Source organism: Musa acuminata, chromosome BXJ1-2 (genome assembly GCF_036884655.1).
Source record: "Musa acuminata AAA Group cultivar baxijiao chromosome BXJ1-2, Cavendish_Baxijiao_AAA, whole genome shotgun sequence".
Lineage (NCBI taxonomy): Eukaryota > Viridiplantae > Streptophyta > Magnoliopsida > Zingiberales > Musaceae > Musa > Musa acuminata.
The window spans coordinates 19,516,330-19,532,402 of NC_088328.1; the positions used below are offsets into that span (position 1 = coordinate 19,516,330).

Below are 16,073 nucleotides of genomic sequence, written 5' to 3' on the forward strand. Positions count from 1 at the left end.
ATGCTATCTTCAACATGATAAAAGAGGAGATACAGAAGAATAGCAGTAAAGGGTTGCAATGCTACTTTCAACGGAGAAGTTACAAAGCAATAAAGTGAGAATCAAGAAATAAAATCTCCTTAGAGCAATTATGGCTTTGAGACCATAAAAAAAAGACTAATTGAATTCTATTGATATTAAATTTATATAGATATTACAATGTATAATTTTTTCAATCAATAATAAATATATAATATTCACTAAATCATTTCATAACATAAGAGATCATGATCTTTATTATTAATAAATCATGATAATATATTATTATAATTTTTATGATTTATAATCATGATAATATAATATCCAAATATTAAGAGGATCATGTTAATTTTATCATAATTTAATTTTTTTTCAATTTCAAACAAATTAAAATTGAAATGCCTATTCACAAGTATCGCATGCATGAGAGTTCAGAGTTTACCGTACCGGACTGTACCGCCCGGTACGGGCGGTACGTACCGGTCCGATAGGCTAGCGGTACGCGGACCGTTCTGTACCGGTCCGCCCGTACCGAGCACTGTAGCAGTGCACTGTAGCACTGTAGCAGTGCACTGTGCTCGGTACACCTGAGTGTACCGCTCGGTACATCTCGGTGTACCGAGCGGTATACTGTACCGTACCGGTACCGAGCCCGGGTCGAAACGTCGGTACGATACGGTACGATGAACCTTGGTTCAGACAACCACTGTTCATGAAGCAAATAAAACAATGCATGAACAAGTCATTCACGGTCTCATACAAACAAGCCACCCTCAACCCCATGTTGATGAAGACCCCAACGACAACACAACAATCCAATCCAGTCCTTCACATACAAAATACAAGTGAGCTAAACAAAACCCACACGATCAGAGCGTGGTAAGGAAGCAATCTAGCTGTTGACTATGATATCCACTGGGAGTCAACCATCACCACTTCACTGCTTTCATGTCGCTTCGACGGATCCTTCACTTCGGCCTCTGCATCCGAGTCACCTTCGTTGTCTGTGATGGAGCTATCTTCTTTTCTTTCAATCGATGAGAGACAAGTTTCAATATTAACAACATCGGAATGACAAGTTTGTATCTCTGCTTGACCACCGGATGACATATCCATGCTAATGCTATCTTCTCCTTGATTTCCATCCTCGGACTTCCATTCCAGTTGCCTCAGGAAGCATACTTCGATATCGGTCAACGAGTCGTCTTCATCCTCAGTGAAGTGATCACTGAAACGCTGGCTACAGGTGCGACTATCCGAGATGCATCTTGTGGAGTCACTCAAGCTCGGTTCCACCACCAGCTGACTGTAGGCTTCTGGTTCGTTGTCTGATGTGATCTCGCTCGATTCGTCTTCGCTCATGTCTACATCTTTCTGGCTATTGTAATCATCGTCTCCCCGGTTGTGGGATGAAGGAGAACATGAGAAGTCCGAATACCCGCTCATGGCTGCCTCTTCACGTTCCCTCAGTGTTTTGAGGATTAGGGTCTTGAGTAAGTTCATGACTTGAACAGCATGCATAAGAGCTGTTAAAGGATCCGACATCTGGTAGGAAGGAAGGCCGTAAGTATCACAAATGCTCGAAGACCGATAGATGGGGGAAGCTCGGCCTGGAATGATGTCGGTACCTGAGTCATGTTTGGAGCAAATACCATGGCGATATTTCTTGCATTCATCTTGTTTAGTTCTTCTTCTTCAACAACATCAGCCATGAGCTCAACGGCCCAGTTGAGAAGCGAAGCCGGGGTCGGTGGAAGCAGCTTCACGAGCTGCACCGATTCCTCCTCGGTGATGCACTGAAGAACTTGTTCAGGTGAAAGGCTATCCAGCACACCCTCCGGAAGTTCTCTGAACCATGCCTGACCAGAATAATATCACTGCATAAGCTTCTTTCTTCATCTCTTAATGCACAATATATGATCTTTATGAAGTTTTCACATTGGACTGCAAGTCAATTTCAGCGATCATTCCATCCAAATTCCACTAATCAATGAAGTAGCAAGAACTTTCAAACTCTAAAGCATGTTCGATGCTAATAACAATATTTCTTATACCATCCATTATCGAGAAAAGCAGTCCTTTCTTGAAATGTCACAGAGAGTATAGTTCAATTTAAATCTAAGAAAGGTCGACAACATCCGCCTTTCCACCCTATCAAAAGTTCTAGGTGGAAAATTGAACCTTATTTCCGCACTATACATAACGATTAATATCTTAGTAATTAATTGCATTATGAGGGTGCCACAAGCTGGTTGATCTTTGACAAAATTTAGAATGAAACTAGAATTAATCATGTATTTCAGTGCAAAAGGTGTTAAAGATAACCGGGAATCTAGCAAACCAGTGATCACAAGATTAAGTTGGCCAAACAGTGGATCTCACCTTAATCAGGCTGGCCAAGCAGTGCACATCAATGTCCTCTGGCACAGTGCCCTTGTTTAGTTGCTCCCTGACATGCTCCTCTTGGCTGTTCTCCGGATTTATGCGAAATATTCCCTCAGCCTGCAATGCAATCCACACCCAAATCAAGAAATCTTTGTTCTTGATAGCTGACATTTGAGTACCTAATAAGCTCATGCTTGCTGGATTAGGCAAGCTTACCTTAAGACCTCCTTGTGAGTACAACCTCTCCTGCATTAGCAGGAGAATCGTGGGAACGCTGTTGCCCTTGGAGTCATAACCACACTGCATCGATTCAGCTGAGACGCCAAAGACACTGGCACTGCACAATAAATGCAAAGCAAAATGGTCAGCATAAACAGTAGTAACTCATGAGGCATTTGTCACCTATGGTAGAGTGGTCTCTGAAGGATAATTCCAAGATGCTTAATCCGTAGAGTTACTAGATTTAGGCCTCTACCAGAGATTATCCTAGGACAGAAACATCACTCTAAACACTGCAGTAACAGTATCATTACAAGCAAACGGGGAGTCTGTACGAAAAGTTGCTTCCTCGCTTGATGGTTGACAACAGCTGCCATGCTCTGAATGAAAGTACCTCAAAATACAGCATGACTTTTTTGTCCTCTTTCTTTCTCTTTTTCATGTTCCTACTTTTTAATTCAGCAATCTAAAGAATGAGGTCTCAATAATTAAACAATTGAGGTTTTTGGTGCAGCAAAATGAATCACGCACTACATCAGAAGACTTCATTAGATTAGCTGACATCTTTGTACAAGTTCATCCAGGGTTTGCAGCAATTTCTAAAGCCCACCTAAAGCAGAACCAGAAACTTAAAAACTATTTTATACCCAAATTGCACTTTCAAACAAGAGGAGAGTATATAAATGTGACCAAACTAAAATCGTACTTTTAAAGAAACAGGAGGAGAGTATATCACGAAACTGAGAATAATTTGTGATTTCAAACAGGAGCAAAGTGAAACTTAACCAAAAAAAACCCTAATATTTCTTACTGAAGTAGCTTTTGCAAGTCAGGGGTATCCCTGAGATGGATTCTTCCACTTCTCAGAAACACATGTTTTTAGAGTTAAAACTACCTTCCCATCTTAACAAAGGGCTGCGGAAGTAATTCACCCTCCTTACAAGCCAAGGAGCGACAGATCCAGTAAAAAAGAGTTCTTGCATGCGTTTACGAGCTGAATCCTCTAAGACTAGTGATTTCCCAAATTTATGGCAGATTAAGTGGAATCCGAAACAAAATCATCCCAAAGTGAAGTCTTTTGCCTTTCTCCCCCCCTCAACAAGTAATAATCCACCAATTTCTTTGCTTCGCCATCCAAAAGACTCAATTTTTCACTTGCTTTTGACAAACAGAAGCCAAAACCAATGCAAAATCGAATCGATTGATCTCCCAACTCAACATGAGAGAGGAGACAGAGGGAGGGAGAGAAGGAAGAAGGTGGACCTCGCACTGGGCACGCGGCCGGGGACCTCCAACTCGAACTCGACGGGGAGGCCGAGGAACCCATTGAAGCGATCGAAGGTGACGTGCGCGACGTGGCGGACATCGGTCGGCCACCCGATCTCCATGTGCTGCAGCGCAGGTATGACCTCGTCGTCGGCATCCCGCTCCATCCGGCACGAGGACACCATGGACCGCCGGATTGCCGCCAGGAGCAGCGCCAGAACAGAAATCTGCTGCTGCTTCCGTCGCTCCTCCTCCTTCTCCTTAGCCCGCTTCCCTTCCTCCTCCTCCCCTCTCCTTCCCCTGCATCCACCGGCCGACGACACCAACACCACTCCCGTCATCTCTCTCCACGCACACACACTCCTCAAGCCGAGCTCGTTTGTACTACTGAATCTTAAGAACCTCTAGATCGCATCTAGCAATAGATCCGGAGCATCCACCAGCCTGTAGATCTGGAGAGCATCTAGAGGAAGAAGGGATCAAAATATGTGGGGATTTGGGGTTTGGGGCTCATAAATCCAAAGCTGGAGTTTTGTGTGAACTCCAGCCATCCATTAAATATTGAATTGAAGTTGGTATGTGTGTGAGAGAGAGAGAGAGAGAGAGAGATTTAAAAGGAGAAGGGCGGAGTTCAAACGGCCACCACATTCAAATTCTAACGCCAGCCTTCTCCTACTTTTTTATTGCTGAGAACCCGAGACTGCCCCTCGAAATGGCTTAAATATCAAAAATGCCTCCACATCCCCTCTTTGTTTTGTTTTGTTTTATTTTATTTTATTTTTATTTCAAAAAATAAATATATATTCTAAATTATATCAGTAAAAAAAGAGCTCTCTACATTATAAAAATAGAGCATTTTATGATAAAAATAAAAATAATACAAAAATTGATATTTTTGATACATTATTTCACTTTGTTATAATTACTAAATGCTTAATACTTTACCTTTTTCTCATAGAAAAAAAAACTCTTTTAATTTGAAGAGGATGAACTATAGATAGCGTCATAATAGTATTAAGGCTTGGATTATTTTTCGATGTCATTAGCTTCTGGGATTATTGATTACACCATAAAAAAATCTTTATTGTAGCAGTAGAGCATGTCATGAATTTAAAATTTTCATGTCTGCCAACTTTATTTTAATTTAAAAATATATAATAAGAATATTCTTTAAAACTTTTTGAGATTTGTGGTTATGTAATAAAAAAATTCTCTCATTCTTTTCGTGAAAGCATTTAAATTCGTCTTTCTGGAGTCACATCTGCACCCAAAGTTCAGGTGCTATTTTATTGTGTGCTGCAGAAGAAGAAGAAGAAGAAGAAGAAGTAGCAGCTGCTGCTTCCTCCGTCAAATGGTCCCCTTCCGATTCTGCATCACGGCGCCTGCATCCGCGCCCGTGAGCTCTCAACCCCATTTCATCGAATCCCCGTGAGTTGGTGGTGTTCCATCTGATGCAGAAGAGCTCAGTACGGATTACGATCCATATTTTGAACGCCGATCGAGCAGCTTCTCGTGACTCTGACTGCATGCATTCTAATATGCATTTATATGATCAGGCAATCCACCACATACATTGCTCCTGCAGAACTCAAGAGACGCACGGCTTTTAAAGCGCCCGTCTTCGTACAGGCGGCCGTCTGATGAAGGCGGGGACGAGGGTGAGCCGTCCGTTTTACTCCTTTGACCACGGTCATAGGAGACCATGTCAGCCCGTTAAATGTGGTGCTCTTTTACTCTCATCAATGCGGAACTTAGAGAAGACCACTCGTCTCGATTCTCGTGCCGCATTCCTTCGTACGGGGAATTGCATGCATTTTGTTTGTTGGGTTGCTCACAGTGAACGGATTATATATATATATATATATATATATATATATATATATATATATATATATAATGCAGAAATTGGATTACCGTCCCACCCATGTCCTTTTTGTTGTTGTCTTTGCAAAAGAAGTATCCACGTAGAAGGCTTTCGATGTTCGATTGTGATAAGCACCATTAAATAGGATCTATCGAGTTATTATTTGTCTCATAATCCTCTGTCAATCCTCATAGATATTATTAGTTTGATAGGAGAATTTATCGTTCTTATATAACATCGATCGATCTTACATTCTAACTTGATCGATTTAGTATTGGAATCATGATATACACAAAGGAGTAGTAAAATGTGTGAAGTACGGATATAAAAATGATTTAGCTAATTACAGATTATGGATTAATTATATATTATCTTTTGTAATCAATTATCATTAGCTTTAGCATCATAATTTTTATATTTTTAAAAATTATATTTTGTAATCAGTTATCTTTTATGAGATATAAACTTTTGTATATGAACAAATACTAATATGTCACGGCAATATTAAATGAAATTATAATTAAATAAAATACTAAGATATAGGTGAAAAATCCCTCCAATGTGAAGGGTAAAAATCATAGGGCAAACTAGAGATAATTCACTATAAAAATAATAAATATACAAATCTCAATCTCTTGCCCAAAGCCCTAGCAACAATCACAAGAGAATAACTAGGATACAAAAATCACGTCAATGTGCTCAAAATTCTAAATCCTTCGTAATTCTCCCAAAGTAATCACATTAAAAATCTACGGTAGATTTGAGATGAGAACACTGTTGGATGATTGAGAACAATCTCATTGCTGCCCCACACCCCCATAATATGAATTAGGGTTAGGTTAAGAGATAAGGTGGGCTGTGGGCTATTTAAACCCATAAGGAAGGCTATCCCATGACTCCTCAATGTAAAGTCATACCGATCAGCTGTCGGTATATCTCTAGTCTTTCTTTTGGTAAAATCTTTGTCAACATGTCTGCTTTATTGTCATCTGTGTGAATTTTCTGAAGCTACAACTGTTTCTCTTCAAATACATTTCGAATCCAATGGTATCTGACATTTATATGGATGGTACTCTAGCTGTCACAATGCACCACATAATTTTTCTATTTCAGCCTCAATTCTTTCATCCATAATATTTCTTTACAAACAGAATAGAGAGATTTTCTTATATAGTTGTGGAAATCTTATCTGCTATAATGCCTTTGTAAGATGGTGCTCCTGTCAAGGATACCAATCTTGGATCAATGCAAAGCAAATAGTTTACGAGCAAGAGGCTTCGTAAGTAAGGCAAGAGCAAATTGTTGCTGTTGCTGTTGCTATTGCTGTGGCAACGACAGCGATGACAACGACAGAGACGGCGATGACGACGACTGCGACGACGATGACGATGACTGCAGCAGAGGAGAAAGCTGCAGTAATAGAGAAAGCTATAGCAAGGCTGCGTCGGCTCTACTTTTGCAGGAAGAGGCAGAGAAGGGCGGCAGTAAAGAATACCGCTAGCGCAAGGAGGAGAAGAGGGCCCGGCGTGGTGGCCCTTGTTCAACTTTAAAGGAGGCCGACGCAACGATCCTGAAGGACGTCCTTGAAAAACGCTGCACTACTTTGAGATGGAGTCACGGTCCACGAGGTAGTAGGAGAAGGAGCCGAGATTCGATGGAGTCCACCTTCAAAGCTTAAACAAACCTTAGAGCTCCATTTGAGATATCTAAAAATTCACTTCATATTATCATGATTTTTATATTTTTAAGAGTTATATTGGGATCCTGTATTTATAAAAATAAAATATTTAATCTTATTATTTTTCATACCGTCTACTCGATTGATGGAAATATCACACGTGCTTAATGATAAACTATGTGATATTTCCATTAGCAAAATCAATAGCGTGAAGAAATATAAGATTAAATGTTCTATTTTCATAAGTACATGAATTCTAATATAATTTTTAAAATTATAAGGATCAAAATATTAAAAATAATTAATTATAAAAGATAACATGTAATTAATCGTAAAGTGTCAGACGGTAAGAATCCATTGTATCTTGACGTACGACAGACAAGGCATAAGATTTCCCACCCATGCAGGATTTGAATTTAAATCTATTGGATGTTGACCGAGTCAGATCGAGTGGAGATTGAATAGCTTGTGGGTCTGACACGAGTTCTAATTTCGGCGTCCAGGTGACGGTCTGCAGGAACCCTCTCAACGATGGGGTTCCTCTCTCTCTCTCTCTCCCTAATGCCTTTTCCTCTTTTTTTTTTTCTTTGTGACTTTCCACTTTATCATACTTTTTGAACTTCTATACGTTCTGACTTGAGAATTAGAGGAGGATAGGATAATTCGTTAGAAACATCGATTCGATCATCTAAACTCTTTTAGGCTCGACATAAATAATGAGATTAATGAAGGAAGTGAAGTTGACATTCCAACTTTCTAATAAATAATTGCAAACTGAAAATGAGAATTTATTGCCCACCGTATACTTTAGTTCGCTTGACAATGAGGTACGAACTATCAGACCCGGTTTTCATGCCAACAACCAGTACTTGTGCTAATTCTAAAGCCGACATTTATTAGCTGGATTCTGTAGTCCTAATCATGTACGACCGACTGCTGTGCTCCTCCTCGTGGAACCACACAAAGTCAAGACTCCGCCGTAGGGTTTTATGGGTCAAGTCAACCGATGAGTAGGTGTCATCTCACTGGCAAAGCTGGTGGATGCACTAACTCAGCAAGCAAGGAGTAGGTTTACCGCTTATTAATGTCAGCAAATACCAATGCATGATTCCCTAAACACCGGTTTCATCAGCCATACCGTCAACCAGGAAGAACAAGTGGAAGAATGATTTATGTGACATTATTTAGACCAAGTCAAGATGGTTCATTGCCACCAGCCGCTTCCCGTCATCAACAAACGCAGATGACTACTGCTAAACAAATCTCTACTTAGCTGTATCGATCAGTGCACTAGTGCTTGTTTAATTCTGTGGTGGTTGATGCTCGCCGACCCCTCTCTCTATAAATGGAGGCTGCAGTCGGAGAGGATGAGGCAGACAAGAACTCAACACCGCTAGCACAGAAACGAGTGTTAACGGATGGAGTCCAGCTTCCTCCTCCTCCGCCTCGTCCTGTTGGCCTCGGCGTTGACTCTCGGTGCTTGCAATGCCGGTTGCCCATCTGCAGGCCTCAAGCCAAACTTCTACGGGAGCAGTTGTCCCAACGCCGAGCAGATCGTGCAGACCATAATATATAAGGAAGCGGAGAAGAACCCCATACTGCCTGCCAAATTGCTGAGAATGTTCTTCCATGACTGCTTCGTTAGGGTACGTTGTAGATGTGCTTCCATGGCATTTTATCTCCTTATAACGACTCTGCTTGCTTCGTGCATGTATGTATATAGGGTTGTGATGCTTCGCTGCTACTGAACTCGACGTCAGAGAGCACTGCAGAAAAGGATGCTCCCCCTAACCTATCACTGGCAGGATTCGAGGTGATCGACATGGTGAAGGAAGCACTTGAGCAGGCTTGCCCGGGGACGGTCTCCTGCGCCGATATCGTTGCGTTGGCCGCGAGAGACTCGGTCTCATTCCCAGTAAGTAGAATGCAACAGTGCATCGACGTCGTTCTTATTCGTGGCGCCTAAGTAGAAGAAGTATGCATCTATCTGCAGTTCGGGAAGTCCCTCTGGGATGTGAAGACCGGTAGAAGAGACGGTAACGTGTCGCTGCTATCTGAGGCTCTGGTCAACATCCCCAGGCCTACCTCCAACTTCACCACGCTCGTCCGGAGTTTTGCCAATAAGAGTCTCGGTGTCGACGATCTCGTCATCTTGTCAGGTACAGGAAATGGACGTCGAGCTGATGCGATGAGCATACGAGGTTTGAGCTCGTGCATGGTTCTTATCGTTTTGCAGGTGCACACACCATCGGCGTCGGGCACTGCAACTTATTCGCCGAGAGGCTTTACAACTTCACCGGCAAAGGCGACTCCGACCCGTCGCTTGATCCAGCCTACGCAGCGTTCCTGAGGACTAAGTGCAGCCCTACTGACAACACCACGACGGTCATCATGGATCCCGGCAGCGGCCTCAAGTTCGACAGCCATTACTACGTGAACCTGAAGCAGAACAAGGGGCTGTTCCAGTCCGACGCGGTCCTCCTCACCGATGGCGCAGCGAGCAAGGTGGTGGACGAGATGGTCAACTTCGGGGCCTTCATCGCTGCGTTCAGGAATTCGATAACCAAGATGGGGGATGTCGGCGTTCTCACCGGCAAGGAAGGAGAGATCAGGAAGCACTGTCGCTTCGTGAACTGATCCACGACGTCGACCCTTCGGCTTTGCACGCCCGACGTGCCTGCATGCATCATCTGCTTTGCTGAGCGTTCACACAGTTCTATTCTTTTCCCTTTCATGTTCGACCTCATCCGATGTGATCGTGTGGGGTGCTCTCAATAAGAGACCCTTGGAGGAATAACCTCTGGGTCTTGTTTGCGTCTGTTTAAACACTGTAATTTCATGGCTACTGTTTGTTGTTTTCAGCACTCAATTCATTTAAACATTATTGTTCTGATGATGGAATTCTATCCAGAATGGCCTCTATCAGAAAGACTGCAGGAATGCCTCGACACCAGCAGTACAAGAGAATCTAGATTTCGGCAGGAAGTAGTAACCATTTCAATGGTAAAGATGCTTGGGAAAGAACGGCAGGAACGTATGAAGGCTGGAGAGAGCCAAATAGCTTAAATATTAGCCAAAGCAATCGATGCAATAGCCTAAACAGTTGCAGCTCCTGTAAGTTTCAGCAAGATCAGCATTCCATCACTGTTTGGTTAACTTCCGGTGACCAACTCATGCAGAACACTGATCCTTTAATTGGAAAGAACACAGGTAGCATATCTACATGAAAATTCCAGTAGAAAGAAGTAATTAACAGTAATAATTCGTATGTTTAATGCAAATTTTTGGAACATTGATTCCACCACAGGCAAATCATAGATCCAGCACCAACGCACATGTCATCTCAGGAGGTGGCCAATGATTCTATCAGAAGCTGGTAACCTTCTGGGACTGATGACTGCTTTTGTACACACTCGGTGAGTGCTGGTATGTCGGCATTTACATCCAAAAGCCTTGCGAGTAAGAGGAGCAGATGAAAGTCAGAGATGCGTTTCACCAATGGAAGGTGCTTTGTCCGATCCAAGTGGTTCTTCAGAGTTCTCAACGTTACAGCAGTGATCCGGTTCTCTATAGGAAAACTCGAAGATAATGGCCCCTGCATATCAATTGAGCACATTAAAAATATAAAGGTACAGTGGTAAAATAAGGACAGGTTAATGGCATAAATAAGGGCTGTTGGCTCTATTGAACAGCTGCTGACCAATGTTCACTCTGCGACTTAGTTGAATCAATAGAGTAAACAACAGGATAATCAACATAGGAAGCAAATGTCGAGGAACCACACGATATTTGCTTGATCAATATACAACCATAAGATATTTGCTTGATCATATTTCTATTCCTTTTATCTGCCAGCATAATTGGACAGACTGCAGAAGCATGCATAAATTGTGCAAGACAAATGTCGATAAAGAATAAAATTTGCAAATGATTCACATCTGGTAGGACTACAAGATGATATTCTTCTGAAGAAACAAGTTTGGCACTTCTGCTTCTAGACCATTCTTAGGTCTAGAGAAAGCTTGAAGGGTTTACAACTGGTCGCATGACCTTAAAATTGCAACCAAGTTAGATATCTTCATTGATCAATTTCGAAATTGAGAAACTCACTTTATCAATGAGTTTGGACCAATAGCCAGCAATAAAAATCTTGTTGAATCTTCCATGGAACCTTTTTAGAATAGATAGTGTTGCTAGATAGAGATTAGGATAGTCCTTAAACCAGCTAGCAGCCTCACTGTTCTATTCAGAATCCTCAAACATTGTAATAGCTCATAAAAAAATGTGAAGAAAATTCAATGAGAAAAAAACTAAGAAACTATGGAACTCAAATGAGCATGACCAAACCTCACTAATTCAATATGGATTCTTTTTTCTGATCCACGGTGAACAATCACAATGGTTAATCGCAAACTCTTCAAACAGCAATGGTTGTTGGATCTATCGAAGAGCAAGTGACAACTGTTACACTTCTGATAGAAGCTAGAACCCCACATCTTAGTTGAATCAGTCAAGCATACAATATGTTAATCCCCAAAAATAAGAATCATATGATATTTGGTTGATCAACTCCACAACCAGCAGCTATAGTTAGATTTGTATCTGTTCTTTTTATTTACAGCACATACAAACAGCCTGCAGCAGCATGGCATCTTCTCTAAACCACAGCAAGGTCAATAATAGTTCTAAACATGAATATTCTGACACTGGATTCTTATCAGAAACATTTTTTTGAATTCCTTTTGAGTTTTTTTCTGAAACTTTTTACATTGAAAATCATTGATAAATTTATATAAGGATAGTATTTACACTATCTACCATCCCTACTCTTCTATTTAGAATCTTAAATGAACTTTCATAGACCATAAAAATGAGTAAAAAAATCCTGAAGAAAAAAGTAAAAAGACTATTTGACTAAAATGGACACAATCCAACCTAACTCCATATGAATTCCTTTTTTATGGATCCACAGTGAACGATCACAAGGTTTAAGAGTTAAGTGATGCCTAGTCTTAGTTTGAGTGTGGCCTTTTTCTGCTCCAGTTCCCTTTTTTCCTCTCTAGTCTTTTTTAAAACTCCCTTGTACTCTTTATTAACCATAATTTGTCAAAACAAGGGCTGACAACTCTTTAATCTGAAACCAATCAGTTCCTAATCTAATTGTCATTGATATATCACCCTTGAGCATGGCATCTAAACAAATGAGGTTAAACTAGAGTGCCATAAATACAAGCTAAAGTATGCGTGATTTACATGATACAGTGACCTATTGCTAACAAAAAAGTGTAATTTTTAAGTGGAGATTTCAACATCAAGTTATGCCTAAAGAATTGCTTCCAATTCTTATTACATCTTAACTTAAAGATTGATTTTGTCTTAAATATTAAAAACTACAACACCAGTAAGCTATAATCAATGCATATCAGAGTTGGAGACACTGATTAGCATATTTTATATACATGTAGGAACCTTGTCCATATGTTGTCCGTCTTCTTCCTCCACGGGATCCACCTCTCCTATTCTTTGAGCACCATCATTGACATGTTAACCTGAAAATTCTCATAACTTCCATGGTTCTACAAAATTCAACTTGCTAAGCAATTGACTATGTTAATTTGTGGGCATCTGGTTCTGTTTAAAAAAATAAATTAGATGACAAATATTAAGTTGCAATACCTTCTATTTAAGAGTTTTATCTGGACCTGAACTTCGATAAAAAAGGTGTTAGTCTGAACAAAATAGGAGCGTGATTAGGCAGCTATTCCAGGCCCTGTTTGTGTTTGTTTTATAATCCCCAACTTAGAGTTTCAAGTGTAGTCTAATTAGTGCTTAAGGAAAGGAGAATTTTCGATGAAATCACCAAAACAAGTTCAGATGTGTTGCAGGCCACCTTTTCACTTATTCTTTTATTGCTCTTCTTGAGACCTTTCTTCCCCATCTACTATTTCTGTCATCTACCTTTTTTTGCTACATATTTGGTGCACAGATTTAAAACAACAGCAGCTTCCTCTTGAGTTCCAAACCTCAATTCCACCAAGATTATACCAGACAACCAAACATGAATCATATTTAAATTGAATAATATTCAAAATCAGTCTGCTACCTTTTCCTGTAAAAGAACCTTTAGAACAGAGACTTGATAATCAAGTTATGTGAAACATGTGAAAATCGGGTTTCATCATCATCATCAGAAAATTATCTTAACCTTGACTCATACATCTATACGAAATCAAATCCAAAGGGTTTGCAGATATTGCTGTCAAATCCAAGTTTCCTGTCAAAATTTGAACTTCATCACCAGTATGTACTCATACCCATTTAGAACCTCACCAGCACATTGACCATTCTCTTCTTTGTCTGAATTGACTACATTTTCCTTGGTGAACATTACACATATCTGGTTAGAATGAAATTAGGAAACAGAAGAAAAATCATAACTACGAAATACTATAATCAAGCCAAGCCTAAATAAGAAAGAGGTATGGCTTGTTGTTGTCGAAAAAACTTCATCCAGCACAAATAAAATCCTCCAGGTTAGAGATCAGGCTGAAATGCATACCAAACCTTTTATCGGCTGTACCAACACACACTAAATTAAAACCATTACAATTTTTTCCTTGGATTACTTTGAATCATGTCATCCTGGCATAAAACACTGACACTGAGCAACAAAGAGCTTCCTTGTTAGAAATCCATTAAAGATGATCAAACTAGTCAGGATTAATGTACATTGAGACAGACACTAATTCAATCCAAAAGCTAAATCAGTCAGATTGTGAGCTAAAATCAAATATATATTATCGACTCTCAATATTTATCGATGTGAAACTATTCTTTTAGTCCTCTTTTTCAATCTTCTCCTCACTCTAACACTCAAGACTAGCATTATTGGAAGAACCAATTTAGCCAATATATGACACAGATCTTATGAATTTTCTACTTTGAGGGATTGAAGCGTGAAGTTATTCTATTAGCAAAGAGAGATTGTGCGTGTATAATGAAACTGACCTGGTGATCGGAGATCTTCACAGGCACTAAGAAGAAATCGTTGTCAACCTCCCTGGTGTCCTTTACCCCGACCACCACATCCTTCTTCATCTTCGACACCCTGGGGTCATCATCCTCCCCGAACTCGGTCACGAACCACCCCTCCTTGAAGAGGCGGATGCAGGTGTCGCTCATCTGGAAGGCCTCGAAGTGCACGTCGGCAGCGCCATCCTCCCCAACCTTGAGCTTGACAATTGCGGTGACCCACTCAGGGATGCCGCCCTCGGCTTGCATCTCAGCGGCCTGCAGGACCTCACGGCCGGACATGGTGTACTCGGCGGTGCCAGCCTTGCGACCAACGGCCTGGGAGAAGATGAACCCGACCCTGCGCATGCCGAGACCCGCAGCGATGGCCTCGACGAGGGCCTCCTCGTCGGGGTCTCGGAAGAGAGTGGCGGCGTCCTCGGAGCCCTGCTGGGGGGGCTCATAGACGAAGTCTACGACGACGGAGTGGGCGGCCTCGTCCACATGGCCGTAGAGGAAGCCGGCGCGCTTGACGGCGAAGGCGAGGGTGTCGGCGACGTACAGCTGGAAAGCGTTGGCGGCGTCGCGGTCAAAGGATGCGGCGGCGCAGTGGGGGGACTCCTGGCGGGCGACGCGGACCTGGCGGGCCATGAGGTCGTCGATGGTCATCTTGCGGCGGCCAAAGGATCCAGCGGGGGTGAAAGGCGGGGGCGTGGGGACAGCGGCCGCGGCGCGGCGGAGGCCGGCGGGGTAAGAGAGGTAGAGGATGGAGCCATGGGCGAGGGGAAGGGAGGAGAGGCGGGCGGAGGGGTCGAGGGCAGGGGTCTGGGCCTTGGAGGGGAGTAGGAGATTGGGGTCGAGGGAGAGGGTTTGGGCAGCGGCGGGGACGCCGAGCTGGGACTCGATGAGCGAGCGAATGGTGGCGACGGTGGCGGCGGAGGGGTCCGGCACGGTGACGCGCTCCAGGCCGTCACGGCTGCGGATCCGAAGGATCATCTTCCTCTGCTTCCTGTTTGTTTTCTTGGAGAGGAAGGAATGCTGTAGCTGTAGATGCAGCGGTTGCTGGCGCTTTGGAGTTATAAAGCAACAAAGCGAAGGCAGGAAAGAGGAGATGAGAAAAAGGAAAAGTGTCAGCAAGGAATCCAACTTTATTGATTATGCTTATATATGTTTCCATTTTCAGATTTTACATATTTTTTTTTTTTCTTCTTAATATTTTTAGATGCAACTTAGCAATGGGCAGATGAATATAAGTAGCGGATTTTTAGTATTTTAGGGACATGTATGTTATATTAAAATTATAAATGAGAAAATTATCATTTTCCATAAATAGCGAAATATAAATACGGGTGTAAATATATAGAGGAAAATTGTCAAATCTTGATTTAATGGACGGTCGAAAAAGCGGTCATCAGTTTCTTTACTTTTCTTCGAGGAAATGGACGGTTCAAAATTCGTGCAGTGCTTCAATTCCATCCACGGATCTCGAACGTCCGTTCGCATGGACCGCATTTGGGCCCAACCCAAGTGGGCCCTCCGATTGCGATCGAACCCATAAATAAGATTGTTGGTGGGAGCTTATTAATGAATCAGTTGGCAATGACATATACAGATCTTAGATTTAAATTCAGT

At 41.8% G+C, this 16,073-nt stretch overlaps 3 protein-coding genes across 3 annotated transcripts; 1 reads left to right on the plus strand and 2 right to left on the minus strand.

Moving 5' to 3' along the window:
- Positions 1-731: 731 nt before the first annotated feature.
- Positions 732-4,485, minus strand: LOC103970144 (rho GTPase-activating protein 2). The gene is made up of 5 exons (XM_009383807.3): positions 3,886-4,485; positions 2,620-2,740; positions 2,401-2,520; positions 1,647-1,877; positions 732-1,563 (listed from the first exon to the last, which is right to left on the minus strand). Exons 1-5 carry the CDS (start codon positions 4,227-4,229, stop codon positions 922-924), a joined length of 1,458 nt encoding a protein of 485 aa, XP_009382082.2. The 5' UTR covers positions 4,230-4,485; the 3' UTR covers positions 732-921.
- Positions 4,486-8,804: 4,319 nt separating this feature from the next.
- Positions 8,805-10,320, plus strand: LOC103970153 (peroxidase 24). Its single transcript, XM_009383818.3, has 4 exons — positions 8,805-9,076; positions 9,154-9,345; positions 9,424-9,589; positions 9,667-10,320. The coding sequence occupies exons 1-4, from the start codon at positions 8,849-8,851 to the stop codon at positions 10,065-10,067; spliced, it is 987 nt and encodes a 328-aa protein (XP_009382093.2). The 5' UTR covers positions 8,805-8,848; the 3' UTR covers positions 10,068-10,320.
- Positions 10,321-10,604: 284 nt separating this feature from the next.
- On the minus strand, positions 10,605-15,569 carry LOC135597071 (NPL4-like protein). The gene is made up of 2 exons (XM_065089524.1): positions 14,439-15,569; positions 10,605-11,025 (listed from the first exon to the last, which is right to left on the minus strand). The coding sequence occupies exons 1-2, from the start codon at positions 15,435-15,437 to the stop codon at positions 10,774-10,776; spliced, it is 1,251 nt and encodes a 416-aa protein (XP_064945596.1). The 5' UTR covers positions 15,438-15,569; the 3' UTR covers positions 10,605-10,773.
- Between the last annotated feature and the right edge of the window lie 504 nt (positions 15,570-16,073).

What these genes read in the sequence shown, in the direction of transcription:
- LOC103970144 (XM_009383807.3), bottom strand. Translation starts at nt 4,229, where the DNA reads ATGACGGGAGTGGTGTTGGTGTCGTCGGCCGGTGGATGCAGGGGAAGG. An exon ending in GGCCGCGTGCCCAGTGCGAG is followed by an intron (nt 2,741 to 3,885) that starts GTCCACCTTCTT and finishes TTTATTGTGCAG; the next exon opens with TGCCAGTGTCTTTGGCGTCT. An exon ending in ACTCACAAGGAGGTCTTAAG is followed by an intron (nt 2,521 to 2,619) that starts GTAAGCTTGCCT and finishes ATTGCATTGCAG; the next exon opens with GCTGAGGGAATATTTCGCAT.
- LOC103970153 (XM_009383818.3), top strand. Translation starts at nt 8,849, where the DNA reads ATGGAGTCCAGCTTCCTCCTCCTCCGCCTCGTCCTGTTGGCCTCGGCG. An exon ending in TCCATGACTGCTTCGTTAGG is followed by an intron (nt 9,077 to 9,153) that starts GTACGTTGTAGA and finishes GTATGTATATAG; the next exon opens with GGTTGTGATGCTTCGCTGCT. An exon ending in GAGACTCGGTCTCATTCCCA is followed by an intron (nt 9,346 to 9,423) that starts GTAAGTAGAATG and finishes ATCTATCTGCAG; the next exon opens with TTCGGGAAGTCCCTCTGGGA.
- LOC135597071 (XM_065089524.1), bottom strand. Translation starts at nt 15,437, where the DNA reads ATGATCCTTCGGATCCGCAGCCGTGACGGCCTGGAGCGCGTCACCGTG. An exon ending in TGAAGATCTCCGATCACCAG is followed by an intron (nt 11,026 to 14,438) that starts GTCAGTTTCATT and finishes ATTGATATGCAG; the next exon opens with GGGCCATTATCTTCGAGTTT.